This window comes from Drosophila rhopaloa, unplaced genomic scaffold (assembly GCF_018152115.1).
Source record: "Drosophila rhopaloa isolate 14029-0021.01 unplaced genomic scaffold, ASM1815211v1 contig_2, whole genome shotgun sequence".
NCBI lineage: Eukaryota > Metazoa > Arthropoda > Insecta > Diptera > Drosophilidae > Drosophila > Drosophila rhopaloa.
The window spans coordinates 10388036-10402978 of NW_025335083.1; the positions used below are offsets into that span (position 1 = coordinate 10388036).

The 14943-nt window shown below is 35.7% G+C and overlaps 2 protein-coding genes across 2 annotated transcripts; one reads left to right on the forward strand and one right to left on the reverse strand.

Moving 5' to 3' along the window:
- The first annotated feature begins 406 nt into the window (after nt 1-406).
- Nucleotides 407-11095, forward strand: LOC108042317 (protein PALS2). The gene is made up of 10 exons (XM_017120535.1): nt 407-772; nt 1825-1922; nt 6436-6588; nt 7342-7839; nt 8373-8471; nt 8538-8699; nt 8762-8972; nt 9532-9863; nt 9925-9999; nt 10162-11095. Exons 1-10 carry the CDS (start codon nt 667-669, stop codon nt 10336-10338), a joined length of 1911 nt encoding a protein of 636 aa, XP_016976024.1. The 5' UTR covers nt 407-666; the 3' UTR covers nt 10339-11095.
- LOC108042318 (proteasome maturation protein) lies at nt 11081-12632 on the reverse strand. The gene is made up of 3 exons (XM_017120537.1): nt 12510-12632; nt 12180-12445; nt 11081-11348 (listed from the first exon to the last, which is right to left on the reverse strand). The coding sequence occupies exons 1-3, from the start codon at nt 12510-12512 to the stop codon at nt 11213-11215; spliced, it is 405 nt and encodes a 134-aa protein (XP_016976026.1). The 5' UTR covers nt 12513-12632; the 3' UTR covers nt 11081-11212.
- Nucleotides 12633-14943: the final 2311 nt, after the last annotated feature.

Here is a 14943-nt window from a genome sequence, read left to right on the forward strand (position 1 = left end):
GGAATTGGCACTTAGCCAAGTTAAAAACCAAACAAATTACATGTATAAAATATATAAAATATATTTTATTTAAAGTTTTAAAACTTAAGACCAAATAAATGCTGGCTTATAGTTCACGGAAAGCTAAGGCTAAAGAAGGACGTAGTCTAAATCATAGTCTCTGAAAATATCAAGTAATTGAAAGGTACATTAAGTTATAGTTATTACTTGTTATGCTCATTTTTTCAGAACAGTACAGACAACGATCACAATCAACTCATTTTTACCAAAACCACCGACGATTAATAAAATAGCGCCGATAAATAAATGATTCAAAAACCGATAGGCGCACTGCATTTAAAATTTCACTTGCAAAAGCTTTTCATTTGAGCTTTGAATTTCTGGTTTTCAGTTTGGTTCGACTCGACAAACAAGTCGGTTGTTATGTTTCTTCGCAGGCGGTGAATTTTTCGTTGCGTTGTCTTTATAACAATAACAACAAGTGATTATTCCTTAAAGACAAGTTGTGTTTAAGTGGCTTAGCATATGGCTAAAACATAAGGGTTACCGATACCCCTTTTTTTATGGCTCGAAATTCGAGACATTTTTAGATTTACTTCATTTTGGGTTATTATTTTGGCCAGCTCCCCCTCCCCCCCTCCAGTCTTCCTCATTCTCGGCGCCACAATGGTGCGGTGGAGCGCTCGGTCACGACGTCAAGCGCGCCAGGATAAAGTGGAGCTGTTGGCCAGCAACAACAAAGTGAATGGCGAGGACGATACGTCAGATAACGGTACGTGCCAGGGGGAGTGTCCGCAACCCGCCGAAAAGGGGTCATTTGAGTAAAAGTTCCCCAAAACATCACATTATCCAATGCTCATCATACACGAGTAAAATATACTTATTCAAAAAATGTTTAAGTAATCGGTTTGGTGAATAAAATAAAGTTTAAAAACACATACACAGGAAAACATTAAACATTATTAATAACATTTAGTGATTTATGTCATTAATCATGCTACATAAAAAAGCAAAGTAAACTTAATAAAGAAACTTAAATAATTATTTGTATGTAAAAACCAAACCGTCAGTGAATTTCAGCCAATAAGTGCCAAAAAAATATTCAAAGCGAAGAGTTAAATAATATACACGCAAAGTTTTGTTGACTGCTAGTTACAAACTTATATTTTATTTAAATAAATTGTCTACTATATTATATATAAAAGATATACCCAATTATTTTGTTTTTAACAAAATAGATGGACCATTTATGTCTCATACAATATATAAGAATTCATATAGTAGTAGTACCTTATACCAAAAGCTCAGAAATTGAATATTGCTAAAAAGAATAATAGTTAGACAAATTGACCATTCAATAATCTACGATTCGCAGCAGTTAAAGAAGCTTAACTGCCTTTTAAGAAACCTGTTTGCAATAATAGAAATTTTTGTATTTCACCAGCAGTTCACAAACAAATATTACAGTACTTGTTTGACAGGATAAATCAGTTTTAAAAAATTATCTAACACCTTTCAAAAAAGAATAGCATTTTTTAAACAATGTAAAATTAAACAAAATGAAATTTCATTAATTTAGACATAATATTTTGTAACTTGGAAAATAGACTCATTTTAAACAGAAATTATATTGTATAATCAGAATACTGTATATCAAATGTACTTTCTATTCAAAAAACAATCCCTCTTCTAAAAATCAAGATGCGCCCTTGTTGGTTGTATTATAAAACTAGCATAAAGCTGCTAAAACGATTGTCATTTCGTCTGTTTGTGATTGCAATTTTACGACTGTGGTTTATCTCGAACACTTTACTTTCGTTCTAGCCGCCTTCCGCAACTCGACGGACCTATCCGACCACGATGAGATCTTCCTCAAGGGATTACTGCGCAGCAATCCCAGCACGCCCCACAAGGAACTGATGGTAAGTAGACCAGAACATATAAACGTAAAAAGTCGAGGAAAAATAACTCGGTACAATTTCTGACCCACTTATTTGACTTCGAGCATCTGCTCAATAAGAAAATTGCGCATACGTTTTTCCACACATTTTCCATTCACACCAATACACACATTCGCAATTTGTGTTTACTTTATCGATGGCATTGCATGCTGATTTTCGGTCTAGATAGAATTTTCCGGGCTGGCAATATGTGCGTGTGTTTGCTTTCTTTATTACATCATTTTCTTTGCCTCCCACAAGCAAAATAAAAAATGAAACCCTTCTCTGTAGATTTTCTGGCCTAAGCCATATACACTTCAATTGCTAGCCATCTCTTTTGTCTTTTGTGGCAATTATTATGGCCCATTAGTACTGGCTTTTTTTTTTCCTTGCCTTCCCACTTATGTATTTTCGCACTAAACTTGACCTCTATTTCTTCGCAAGATGAGTTTAGTTTTATGCAGATGGTGAGAGATTGTTATTAGATCATCGTGTTATAACCATGGAAGTGGAAATTAGCTTGACCTGAAATATTTTTTTGATTTTTTCAGTTTTCTTCATCAGAAAAACAGCCCGAAAGTTTGTAACTTAATTAAATTGTAAATATATTTGGCTGTTTAAGCGGCAAACACGCAAATAAACTATGAAAACAATGAGTTGGTGTTATCATAAAAATAAAATCGAATTGGATTTACTCTGTAAAAAGCTATTAACACCAATATGTATTATATAATGAATGATTTTTTAAGTTCTGAAAAGTTAATAAAATTATGAATTACAGAAAAGATATTTAAATTCTCTGTGAGGTTTTAAAATTGACAACTAGTTCATTACCTTTTTATGTCTTCAAATTTTCATAGTTAATTGCAGAAAATGTTTTAAATAGTAAATAAAAACCATAATCTCCCTAATTATAACTCCAATAAAATAATGTGAGTAAACCTAAGCCAAAAGTTATTATAGCCTTAAACAAACATTGGAGAAACAATAAAAAACCAAAACACAGAAAATATAATGGAAAGCGACATCGCGTGACGCAGATAATTAGAATCCAACATTTTCCGAGGTATTTCCCTGGGCAGGTTCATTCGATTGTGGTTTTTATGCTGCGGTTGGTGGCTGTTGAGAAAGGCAGTGAAAGTAATTAGCCTACGAGTCACGAGACAAGAAAATATGAAATGTCACTTACCACTTCCCAATTTCGATTACCCCAAACTCTCCTGTCGTCACCGCTCCTTCGAACACTCCCCCATTTTATGCAGATTACATAAAACGGGGAACAAGTCGCCGTGTCAACTCTTTGACATCAACGCCCCAAAGAAGTTGTGTGTATTTGAGTGTGAATAAGAAAACCGGTTTGGAAACATATTTTCAACGTAAACACGACGCTTTTTATGTTACCTGAGCTCGAAAACGATGCACAAAAAGCGCTTTACTTGTTGGCCTACTAATGCAGTTGTGGCTTATAGAGGTTCAGAAAGAGCGAAAGACTTACCAGCAAAGATTGAAATCGGACTCCGATGCTGGTAAGATCACCAATGCACTTGGTAACAATGTAAAAGAAATGCATGTGTGCTATAGAAATAAAATAAATTTTAATCTAAAAGCGACATAATTTGTTTAACTGGTTAAAGTTTCATATTTAAGTTTTTCCCAGGGTCATAACTTTTCCCCTGAAATGTGATTTTGGAGCGCCTTGCTTCTAAAAGCTTGTGGCTATTTTATTCTTTATTTGAATTCTTTTTAAAGTTTGTGGTTTGGTCTTTTTCATGTTGTTGACCTTATGAAAATTTCCTACAATCGTTTTGCAAATGAGTTGCTTATAACAGCACTTCGGAGAATATTGCTTGATATCGAATTTTGAATTGACGATTGGATGTTAAATTTCGCAAAAGCTTTTAAAAAGGATTTCAATAACTAACGTGGTTGCCTAAATTTGTGTTTATACTGTCCAAAAATTTAAAATTAATATTAAGAACTGCCAAAAATGTTTCACAAAAATGTTCGATTTTTCACATTTTTTTAAGCCAACTGAAAACTTTTTAAAAATTGACTAAAATCTTAAATTTTTAGTGAAACCCAGACAAAACTTTGGTAGAATAAAATTAGGATATTAAATAAACAACAACACTTTTAGATGTACAACATTTGCAGGAACAATTTCAAGGAGTTGTTTCTCTGTGTGCAATGCACACTGTGCATCCCTAGCATAACCTTAACATAAAGAGAGGGCGTCTCTCTGTGAGCGCCAGCTTAGCATTTGAGCCTCTGTAAAGAATAAGCTAACATGTAAATAACATAGCTGCGTACAGTTGTATATTAACTTATGTAGAGCTTTTATACACGGCAAGCAGGTGAGAGCGAGAGAGGGCGATGCAGTAAAGAGATGGCAACAGCTAGCCCTAGCTCGCTCACTAACTCGCCGCTTGTGAGTCAGTTACTTGCGAGCAGTGCTAAGGTGAGGTTCAGTTTACATTCCGGTTTAAAACGCGCGTTTCGATTTTTTTGGCCCATTCGAATGAGTGAGCATTGGTGCTTGACTGTATTGGTATTGATACGGTAGTGTGCGTGAGCGTGGCTTAAACGGGGCGGTTTCGTTGTTAACCAAAAGGCAACAGTTAGTTGGCCCTCTCTCTATCTCTCAGCAAACGCTTTTCCTCCACACCTCGTAATTCAAAAGAAAACCTGTGAATTTTCGAAATCAACTGCTAATGAAAAACCAATCAATAATATTATAAATACGAAAAAGTGGAACAGTTATTAGTGTGTTGTGCTAGTGCCTTGGTAACCCCACTGTGAAAAGCTTTTCCAAGCTCAAATTGATGACGTAGTCGCCGAGAACTGTTTTGTAACCTGGCCAACAACACAACAGTCTTGGCCATGTTTTGGCATTTCAAAAAAACCAAAAACTCCATACTACGAAAACTTTTGAAACACCCAAAAACCCCAAGAGAGGCTCTCTCCCGCACACACATACACAGATATAGCCGCTCGCTCTTGGCTTTAAGCGCTCACTAGCGTTTTGGGAGTGGCTCCAAAAAATAAGTGAAGAAAATACATAAAAGCCAAATAAAAATATTACCCACTGTTAAAGTAATTAAACAGCGTAATGGCCTTAAAAACTTATAACTTAATCAAGTATTTGTGTAAGCCACATTTTTTTCGGTCTACAAATTCGCCAGCTACTGTTAGCCTTCGAAAAAAATAAAACAAATTCCCTTGTTTACGTGTTTTCACGTCTGTGTGTATAATTAACAGTTCGCTTAATTAGTAAGCACCTGTTGCGGTACATTATATTTTGAGGCAATTTTAAACTGACGTTGTCATGACGAAAACATTTTGCTGAGTGGAGGTGAAAGCCCTAAGCCAAAGTATCAATAACAATTGTGGGTGTGTGTGAAAATAGGGTGGGGATTGTCTGTCGCGTGGGGCTTCTTCTATTCTATTTTTCACACGGAAAAAGAGCTGAACTTAAGAAAAACCCATAGAACTCAGCAATAACACGATATTTCACTGTTTTAAATGAGTAAACAAATAAACAAAGATCAAAAGGATTACTCATCGATGAAGTGGCGAACGCATTGGAGCAAAATATATTAAAAAGCTTTCTGAAAATTTATTTAAACTTTAGGGCACATTCAATATCAAATCGCTGAGTTCCCAAAAAGTGTCCACTTTTATCAGGCTTTTAGAAAATAAACAGATGCCTTAAGACCCGATAAAAATGGATGGGAGTATTACTATAGAAATCTTTTTTTTGTCAACACGATCACTTGATAAATAAATTAATAATGGAAATATATAAATAATATTTTTTGAGTCACACAAAAGTGAAACTTCCACTAAATTCCTAACATTCCTTTGAATTTCCTTGAATTTCTTTGAAGATAAATATACAGATTGTTTTCCCAGAATAGAATTCTCATAGAGAATGCATTTTTCTCTTTATTCGCTTATCACATTCTCCAGCGATAGTGTTTTTTCATCAGTTTGCCGAGAGCAAAAGAGAAAAGCACTCCCACATTAAGTACCCATAAATATTGCATGAGTTGACTCAGATGACTTTCCCATCGTGGGCGGAAACTGCCGATGGGCCAGAATAATTACAAATACATATGTATGTACAAGATGCGAGGGAATAACAAAAGCCTGCAGACAGGGAAAAAATAATGCCGGAACACGAAATTATGTGCAATTAAACCAGAAAACTCACTTTCCATGCGACCCAAATTCAAATGGCAAGCGACCTAATTTTTGACCTAAGACTCCAAATATTCTGTTGTCAGCGCAGAGTTCACACAGGGTTAAATGGCAAAGATTGAGGAAGAAAAAGAAGGGGGGTTGGACTGCCGAAAAAGCTTGGACCAATTAACGCACTCGCTCAATTAAGTTGGAGGCATCGTAACTTGACCTAGGGCAGGCACGCCCCAGACAAAGCACTGAATTTAATTAGCCGCACATGACGAACTCTTCACTTTTCGTTCTTTTTCTGCAGCTGAATCCGACCGAGCCGCAGCCAGTGCCATTATTCCTGCCCGCTCATCTGAACAACAAGCCGATCTGCGACGACATTATCCGCAAGTTCTCACCCTCGAGGCGTCTGGAGTCGCGAGAGCTCGCCAAGCTTCTCGCCCAACCCCATTTTCGTGTAAGTAGTCATGGAAAGTGATTGGGAAAGCCTTTCACCACCTTCACTAGGTTATTTGTCTTACTTTCCACAGTCCACGTTTCTCGTGAAAATAAGGATTCGGTTCCAGGGATTAGGCAATAATTAGGCAATATTGAATTCTAAGTCTTTATTTTTAATAAACTAAGGAACATGGTTGGGAAAGCCTTTCACCATTCTCACTAGAAAGTAGTATGCTTAGGTAATTTATCTTACTTTCCACATTCCACGTTTCTCGTGACAATAAGGATTCTGTTCCAATGATGCCTTAATTTCAAGACTTCATTTTTCATTATATGATTAGTTAAATTAAAATTCAAATTTTTTTAAATTGTCTAAGATCATTTATTTTTGTGTAATTAACTAATACAAAAACTATTTTAATTTCATATAATTTTTTAGCAATATACACATAACGGATCTTGAACTTTCTGTAGTGTATTTATTTGTTCAAGATGGGACCGCTCTTTTTAAAGAATCCGTTTTTTTTGCTGACATAACTCAGTTTTAGGACCCCATATTTTTGCAGACCGTTCGAGTTTACAAATTCGTCTATTAAAGCTAAAAAGATTATGTACCTGTTGATATTCAACATGTGTCATAAAAAAAAATATATATATATTTGTTATAATTGAATTATTTCGTAGCTATAATTGAATTAAACTACTAATTAAGAAATAGGGGCATGTATTAAAAGTTCATTATAATATATTAATAACCAATATTTTCATTCAGGCCCTTTTGCGCGCCCATGATGAGATAGGTGCGCTCTACGAGCAGCGACTGAAATCTGCCGGCGGATCCACCACCCAACTAGAGATCGCCAGCCAGCGCCAATCGGGCGGCTACCTGTTCACCGAGGACATTCTCAGCACCAAGATGCCAGTGGAGACCATCAAGATGGTGGGCCTGCGCCGCGATCCCAGCAAGCCGCTGGGCCTGACCGTCGAACTGGACGAGTTCAAGCAACTGGTGGTGGCCAGGATACTGGCGGGCGGAGTGATCGATAAGCAGAGCATGCTGCATGTGGGCGATGTGATCCTGGAGGTGAACGGCACCCCAGTGCGCACCGCCGACGAGCTGCAGGTGGAGGTGTCGCGGGCCAAGGAGAATCTCACCCTGAAGATCGGACCCAATGTGGACGAGGAGATGAAGAGCGGTCGCTACACTGTGAGTGGGGGTCAGGTAAAACAGAATGGCATCGCGGGTCTCGAGACGGGCAAGAAACTGACGGTAAGTTCGATGTTCGCTTCAACTGAATTTTTATTCTCCTCCCAAAGATTGCTGCTTGATTGCATGAATTTTGATTAGTTGGGAGGTGACCTTATGTATTTAAGCTTCAAATTGTTTTATAGTTCAATGAAAGTTCAATAAATGAAATGGGAATTATTTAAAATAATTTTTTTACTTAAATCGCTTTTAATATATTTTAATATTTTGAATTGGCTAATAACTTACCTTTAAAATCCATTTATCAACTTGGAATCTTTTACCATAATTACCATTTTAAGGCATAGTTTATTGCTTTTCATTATTTTGATTTAGCTTTATCTCAAATATTGTTTGGCAAAAATATTTTTTTTGAAAACAAATTCATTAATAGACCTAACATGTAATTAAATAAATATTAGTCAGTCTTAAAACGAATTCCCATCAAAATTCTCGAATCGCTTGCAACTAAGTAAGTAAATCTTGGCTTAGTAACAAAAAAAAAACAGTTAAAAGCTTAATGAAATTTAAATTTAAATTTTTTTTTTGATCAACAGTGCTATATGCGTGCCCTGTTCACATACAATCCCTCGGAGGATTCATTGCTGCCATGCAGGGACATTGGATTGCCCTTCAAATCGGGTGATATTTTGCAGGTGAGTTGATATAGAAGAAACTCCATTAACCAAATATTATATTCTTATTCTTGTTTTACTCAAAAGATCATTAATGTAAAAGATCCCAACTGGTGGCAGGCAAAGAACATTACCGCCGAATCGGATAAAATTGGTCTTATACCATCTCAAGAGTTGGAGGAGCGACGCAAAGCTTTTGTGGCCCCCGAGGCGGATTATGTTCACAAAATTGGCATTTGCGGGACAAGGGTTAGTTCTTCTACACTGCCCTTAAATAAAGTCGAAGTAAATATTCATATATTTCCCTATAGATCTCGAAACGGAAGCGAAAGACCATGTACAGATCGGTGGCCAATTGCGAGTTCGACAAGGCGGAGCTTTTGCTTTATGAAGAGGTCACCCGAATGCCTCCGTTCCGCAGGAAAACCCTGGTCCTCATCGGCGTTTCCGGAGTGGGAAGACGTACGCTCAAGAATCGTCTGATTAACAGCGATGTGGACAAGTTCGGAGCGGTTATTCCTCGTAAGAACATTTACACAACATATATTTTAAAATTAGATAAAGCTTATAAGAAAGGATATTCGACCTAAAGTCAAAACCTTTCATCAGATTAGCACCCTCAAACTAATCTTTATATCGATAGGACCAATATTTTCACAACAAGATTTTTTCGTTTTTATACCCTTCGCAGTGAGTAATTTAATTATAAGGACACATTTCCTACCCTAGATCGGCCTACAATATCATATAGCTCTAATAGGAACAATCAGGAAAAAAAGAAATATGGTTTTAGTTTTACAAAAATCGGACGATTGTATCTTATGGCATTATACTGCGATATATATTAATTTTTTTGTTTTTAAAAATCGAAATCGAAATATAGAATATAATTATATAATATAATTTTGTAAGGGAAATAGGGGATTATACACTTCGGCTTGCCAAAGTTAGCTTCCTTTCTTGTTTTGACTTGCATTTTACAAACTAAGGAACGTTCCTACCTTCTTATAATATTCTAAATTATTATTTTAAATTTGAAGGTTTTTTAATAATACTTTATTTACTTACCTATCCACTTTAGATACCAGTCGTCCCAAGCGCGCCTTGGAGGAGAACGGAACGAGCTATTGGTTCATGGACCGCGAGGAGATGGATGAGGCCGTGAAGAACAACGAGTTCTTGGAGTACGGCGAACACAATGGCAATCTGTACGGCACCCACTTGCAGTCCATCAAGGATGTGATCAATAGCGGGCGTATGTGCATCCTGGATTGTGCACCGAATGCCCTGAAGATCCTGCACAACAGCCAGGAACTGATGCCATTCGTTATCTTTGTGGCAGCGCCTGGAATGGAACAGCTCAAGACGATCTATGCGGATCGGCGGGCGACGGGCTCGAATAGGAATTTATCTGTATGTTTGACGTAGTCCCCTTAGAGTTGGCACTCCTTTAATCCGTGCACGTATTCCACAGTTTGACCGCCAGAGTTCCATAAGATTCAGCTCAAGACGCGCCCGTACGCTCGAATCCCTGGCATCGTTGTATGAGGTAATGTTGCCTAACGTAGTCCTTCAGAGAAATTCCTTTAAAATGTGATAAATTCACTCATCCGCTTGGTGCACCTAGGCCACCCTAGTAGCCCTCGTAGATATCTGCCTGAATACCCAGACATTGCTTAACACATTCGATTTGTATGGTTCTTTTCAACAGGATGACGATCTGGTAGCCACTGTCGAGGAGAGCAGCTTTGTCCAGCGTAAATACGAGAAATACTTCGACATGGTCATCGTGAACGAGGACTTCGATGAGACATTCCGTCAGGTGGTGGAAACCCTCGATCAGATGAGCCACGAGGAGCAATGGGTGCCCGTCAACTGGATCTACTAAGAACGAAACACTACCCAAAAGCTATTGCAATTTCGACTTCCTGCTTTTAGAGAAAATATATACAACAAAATCTATTGCCTATCATCACAATAAAAGGGATTAATCCAGTAATTGAAGCTTAAAATCACAGCACAATACAAATCTAACAAAAAGCACGAGAAATCTACAATTTTCAATAATATTTTTTGTTGATTAAAGGTTTTTTGTAATGGATGTATTGTGTTTTGAAAACTATATGACGATTAGCTCAGTATAATACAAATCTAACAAAAAGCACGAGAAATCTACAATTTTCAATAATATTTTTTGTTGATTAAAGGTTTTTTGTAATGGATGTATTGTGTTTTGAAAACTATATGACGATTAGCTCAGTATAATCTGTTAATTTCAAAATCAATTACTGTTATTTTCCTCTTTGAATATCAAAAATGTATATATGCAATGTTTTGTATAATTTGAAATGCGCCCTCCGTTTACAATTCAGTTTTCCTTATGTCTAAGTCTATTTTTACGAAACGATTTCGTCCATTTTACAATCTCTTATTGTTTTATTTATACATACATAATGATTTATGTCGATGCATATCTCCTTCAGTTTATAATTTTAACGAATCTCCTCAGTACAACAATCCTTTCTGCCAATATTTTTCATGTAGTTTTTAGACTTGTTTGAATAAAATGTATAATTTTAACGAACTAGTTGAATATTGATGTGGAGTAAAACAAATAAAATACAAATGAATTTGGCTCAAAGAAATTGGTGATTTTGTTATCCTTTAGCCGGGGAACCAAAATAAATTTTATTAGCTGAATTTTAACTCTTAGAATGTGTGGGTCAAATGCCAAGCATTTAAGCAACTATATTTATGAGGATTTATTGGTAAATGCCCAGTGACTTCTCCACCACAGCGTGGGGCTGACGCATTTGCTCGCTATACTCGGGCAGATTCATAAAGTCCTCGAAACCGATAGAGTCGCAACGGCCAGTCAGAACATCATCCATGAAGTTGCTGAAATAAATAATTGAGAACAAAGAATGAGAAAATATACTGGGTGATGGAAATCAAACAATAATTAAGTTAAACAACTGTCATAAAATATGAATTGATCTATATTTTAAACAAATTGACTTAATGCTTAATGGACAAAGATAATATGTATTTAACGAAAATTGATTTATGGGATTCCGAAAATGAATTTCTTAAATAAATTTGGCAAGATGGTAAAGCGTCTTCTTTTTAAGGCTATTTCTTATGCAGGAAACACAATGAACTTTAGATCCGAGGAAAAATATTATATTTAAGTCAAGAAGTTGGCATTGATGGTTGTGAAAAAAAACGTTTAATAACAGGGTGGCGTAAAGCTTTAATTTCATTTCAACTATTTCCTATAAGTTGGTTTTTAGTAAAGGGTCTGATTTCTCAGTTTTGTTTTTGGTATTTTATAACACAGGTCGCGTTAAAAGGAAATGGTCAAATATAATTGACTATGTAGACTATATAAACATACTCCGAAACTTAATCTGAGTTGCCAATTTAAAACCTTTGGCTGGTATAAACGCTATTAAAACAAAGTCGGAAAACAAATAAACAACAGCTGATATGAAAAATCAGACTGTGTAAAGAGGCCACGACTGTACTAAAGATACATCACCGATGATATAGGTTGTGATGATATAGGATGCGATGATATAAAATGTAATGATATATGTTGTAATAATATAGGTTCCATGTGATTATATAGGTTCTCTGTGATTGAGATGGTATGGGCTCGACAGATTAATGGGTTGATGACGGCTTCCTAGAAGGTAATATAAAGAGGTTCCCTAGGATGGCACCCACCTGGACGGAAGGAAGGGCAGACGGCCCACCTGGCGGGCGGCGAATCGCTCCATTCCCATCTTGAGGGGCACGCCGAGTCCCTCGCGGTTGCGCAGCATCTGCATGTTGAGGTTGTACTGGTGCTCGTTGTAGTTGAGTTCCGAGTCCCGCAGCCGGTGGACGTGGGCCAGTTGGTTCAGGCAGTTGGCCTCAGTGGGCATTCCCGCACGGCCGGTGGCATTTAGCACGGTCACATCCGTGGGCTGCACTTTCAGTGATGGCTGGTACTGTACAGCAAGGAGTTTTCACTTTATTAGCACCTTTAATAACTGACCAATTCCATGTACTCACCATTTTGTATTTACTTTAGGGGATTTCAGGCTTTTTGAAGCGAATCTAGCGATTTACAAAATATCTTGTTGAATGACAAACAATTTATGTTAGAGCTGGAGCAATATTATCGATACTATCGATGTTTCCAGAACAAGTGTGACCAGATTCTACCAAATATCACTTTAAAATATACCGCAGAACATACTAAATCATATAAATCCAGGAGGTTCAGAACTTTGATAAAAATGTATCTAAAATCTTAGCGCTGTCTTAATCCATTTTAATTGCGATCTTTTTTAACACGGACTCAAACCGTAACCTTGCAAGATAAAGGCGGTAAATTTGAATTTATGCTTTTGATAAGAAAAGATTTTTAGATCAACAAAGTTAAGGCCAATCTGTAAATAGAATCAGTATGCAGTAACAGGGTAAAACGTTAAACATAATAGGAAGAAATAATTGCTATTTAAATGCTATTTTAAATGCTTCAATCCTGTTTTCTCACGTGAACTTTTGTTAGTTTTTTTATGAAGATATTGACAAATATTAAACTGCTATAATTTTTCATCAAGACCTTCAAGAGAACAAATATTATCTGGAGTTTCTCTACGTTAGTTAATGGATAGCAACTGAGAAAAGAAGACCTAACAAGAAATAAAATTTAAATATATTTAAAATCAAAATCATTCGTTTCATTAATTGATAGTGTCATATTAAATGTGTGTCTTATTACTAAATGAGTTTACCGGATTAAAAAAAGTAGCTTTGAGAATTTCTAAAGCATAGTCGTGGGAGAGCAATTATCCAATCGATTTACAATTTTCTTTGTGTGATCTACACATATTTAAATATTTAAAAAATCAATATAAGGAATAACGCACTTTCATTACAGTTTTAAATCTGAAATTTATGGCACTTTTAAATATTACTTTCTTTTCGTTTTATAAAATAACAATTTTTGGATGGCCAGACATCACTTTAATCCAATATAGTATTGATAAGTAAAATTTGGTCTATGTAAATTTGTTTTATTAGCGCGTTTAGCACTTTGGTCAAGTGACGAACTTGAGTGTTGTGATTAATTACACCCTCGCAACGCAAAATATATATCGAACTCGTCCGCAGCTCTAATCAATTCGATAAACAAAAGAATTGTTGGCTGGCTCGGGGCGTTGTTTTCCTTTTCTCGCCCACACCTTTTAGCGGCTTTTATGATCTTCTGCTCCACAGAGACGCGATTCATTTGCATCGAGTGACAAACGCGAACGAATCACACGACGGAGCTTAATTAGTGCATGGTCACTAATAAAGATTTCGGTCAGTGGATATTGTGTTAATCAATCCCCCGCACACAATAGCCGCAAACTGTCTCCGGGCGATCCGATCCTATCCAATCTGAACTTGAAACCGAAAGGCAGCCAAATAAAAACAATAACCGGATGGAAATGTGGCTTAGTTTACAAGTGGAAAAATATATATTTGCCTGTCATATTTTGAGCGGAAACTTAAGTGGTTTGTTATAGAATGTTTGTTATTATAGAAGGTTAAATAATAAAAAAAATCCGTTATGCTATATTAAGTTTTTATGCTAACTTTATTTTTGAACGAGAAATAAATTTTAATTTTTATGATGATTGAGTACACACATTATAAATTAATGCAGCACACTTATAGCGAACGCCATTTTAATGGCGTATTAAGTTAAGTATACAAAAATTATAATTTTCTTAAATAGACATTGATTGGAATTAATTAAGAGTAATAAAACAAGCAGAAAAACTCCATTATTTTATGGCCTCCCATTAATTCCATTTGTGTAGATTCTATTGGAGAACAAAATATTTTTTAACAATTTCTATTTGAATTATACATACTTGAAAATAATATTTAACAACACAATCAATTATTTGCCATATAAACATTATTTTTAATGAATGAATACTATATTTGGAAAATGACAATTTGATAAGTGAAAATAATGAAGTAGACAGTTCATTAATTTACAATCCCTATTTTAGAATGGTCATATTTATGTCGTCTTGCTGATAAATATAATATTAGATAATATATTTAAGATTTGTTTTACTACTTTGAGCTGTGTCAGTTATTGTTGATCCAACATACAATTATTATACTTCAAATTATACGAAATATAAAATATAAAGTTTTTGTCATCTTTAAGTCAATTTATGAATAATTTAGGAATTTGAAATATCTTTAGAAGGTATTAATTTTCTTTAAAATCGTAAAAATCTTCAAGTTATTTGTCTTAATAAGCACTCCCTTTTTCTTTCCCCTTCAAATCTCTTTCGACTATTGATTTATTGTGCTTACTTTCCGTTTTACGATCTTCGACCAATTAATACATAGTAGACGAGTCTGGAGCGAATCAACCAATTTACTCAACCGAATATATGGATGACCAAAGAGTCAACTATGTATGGTCCGATGA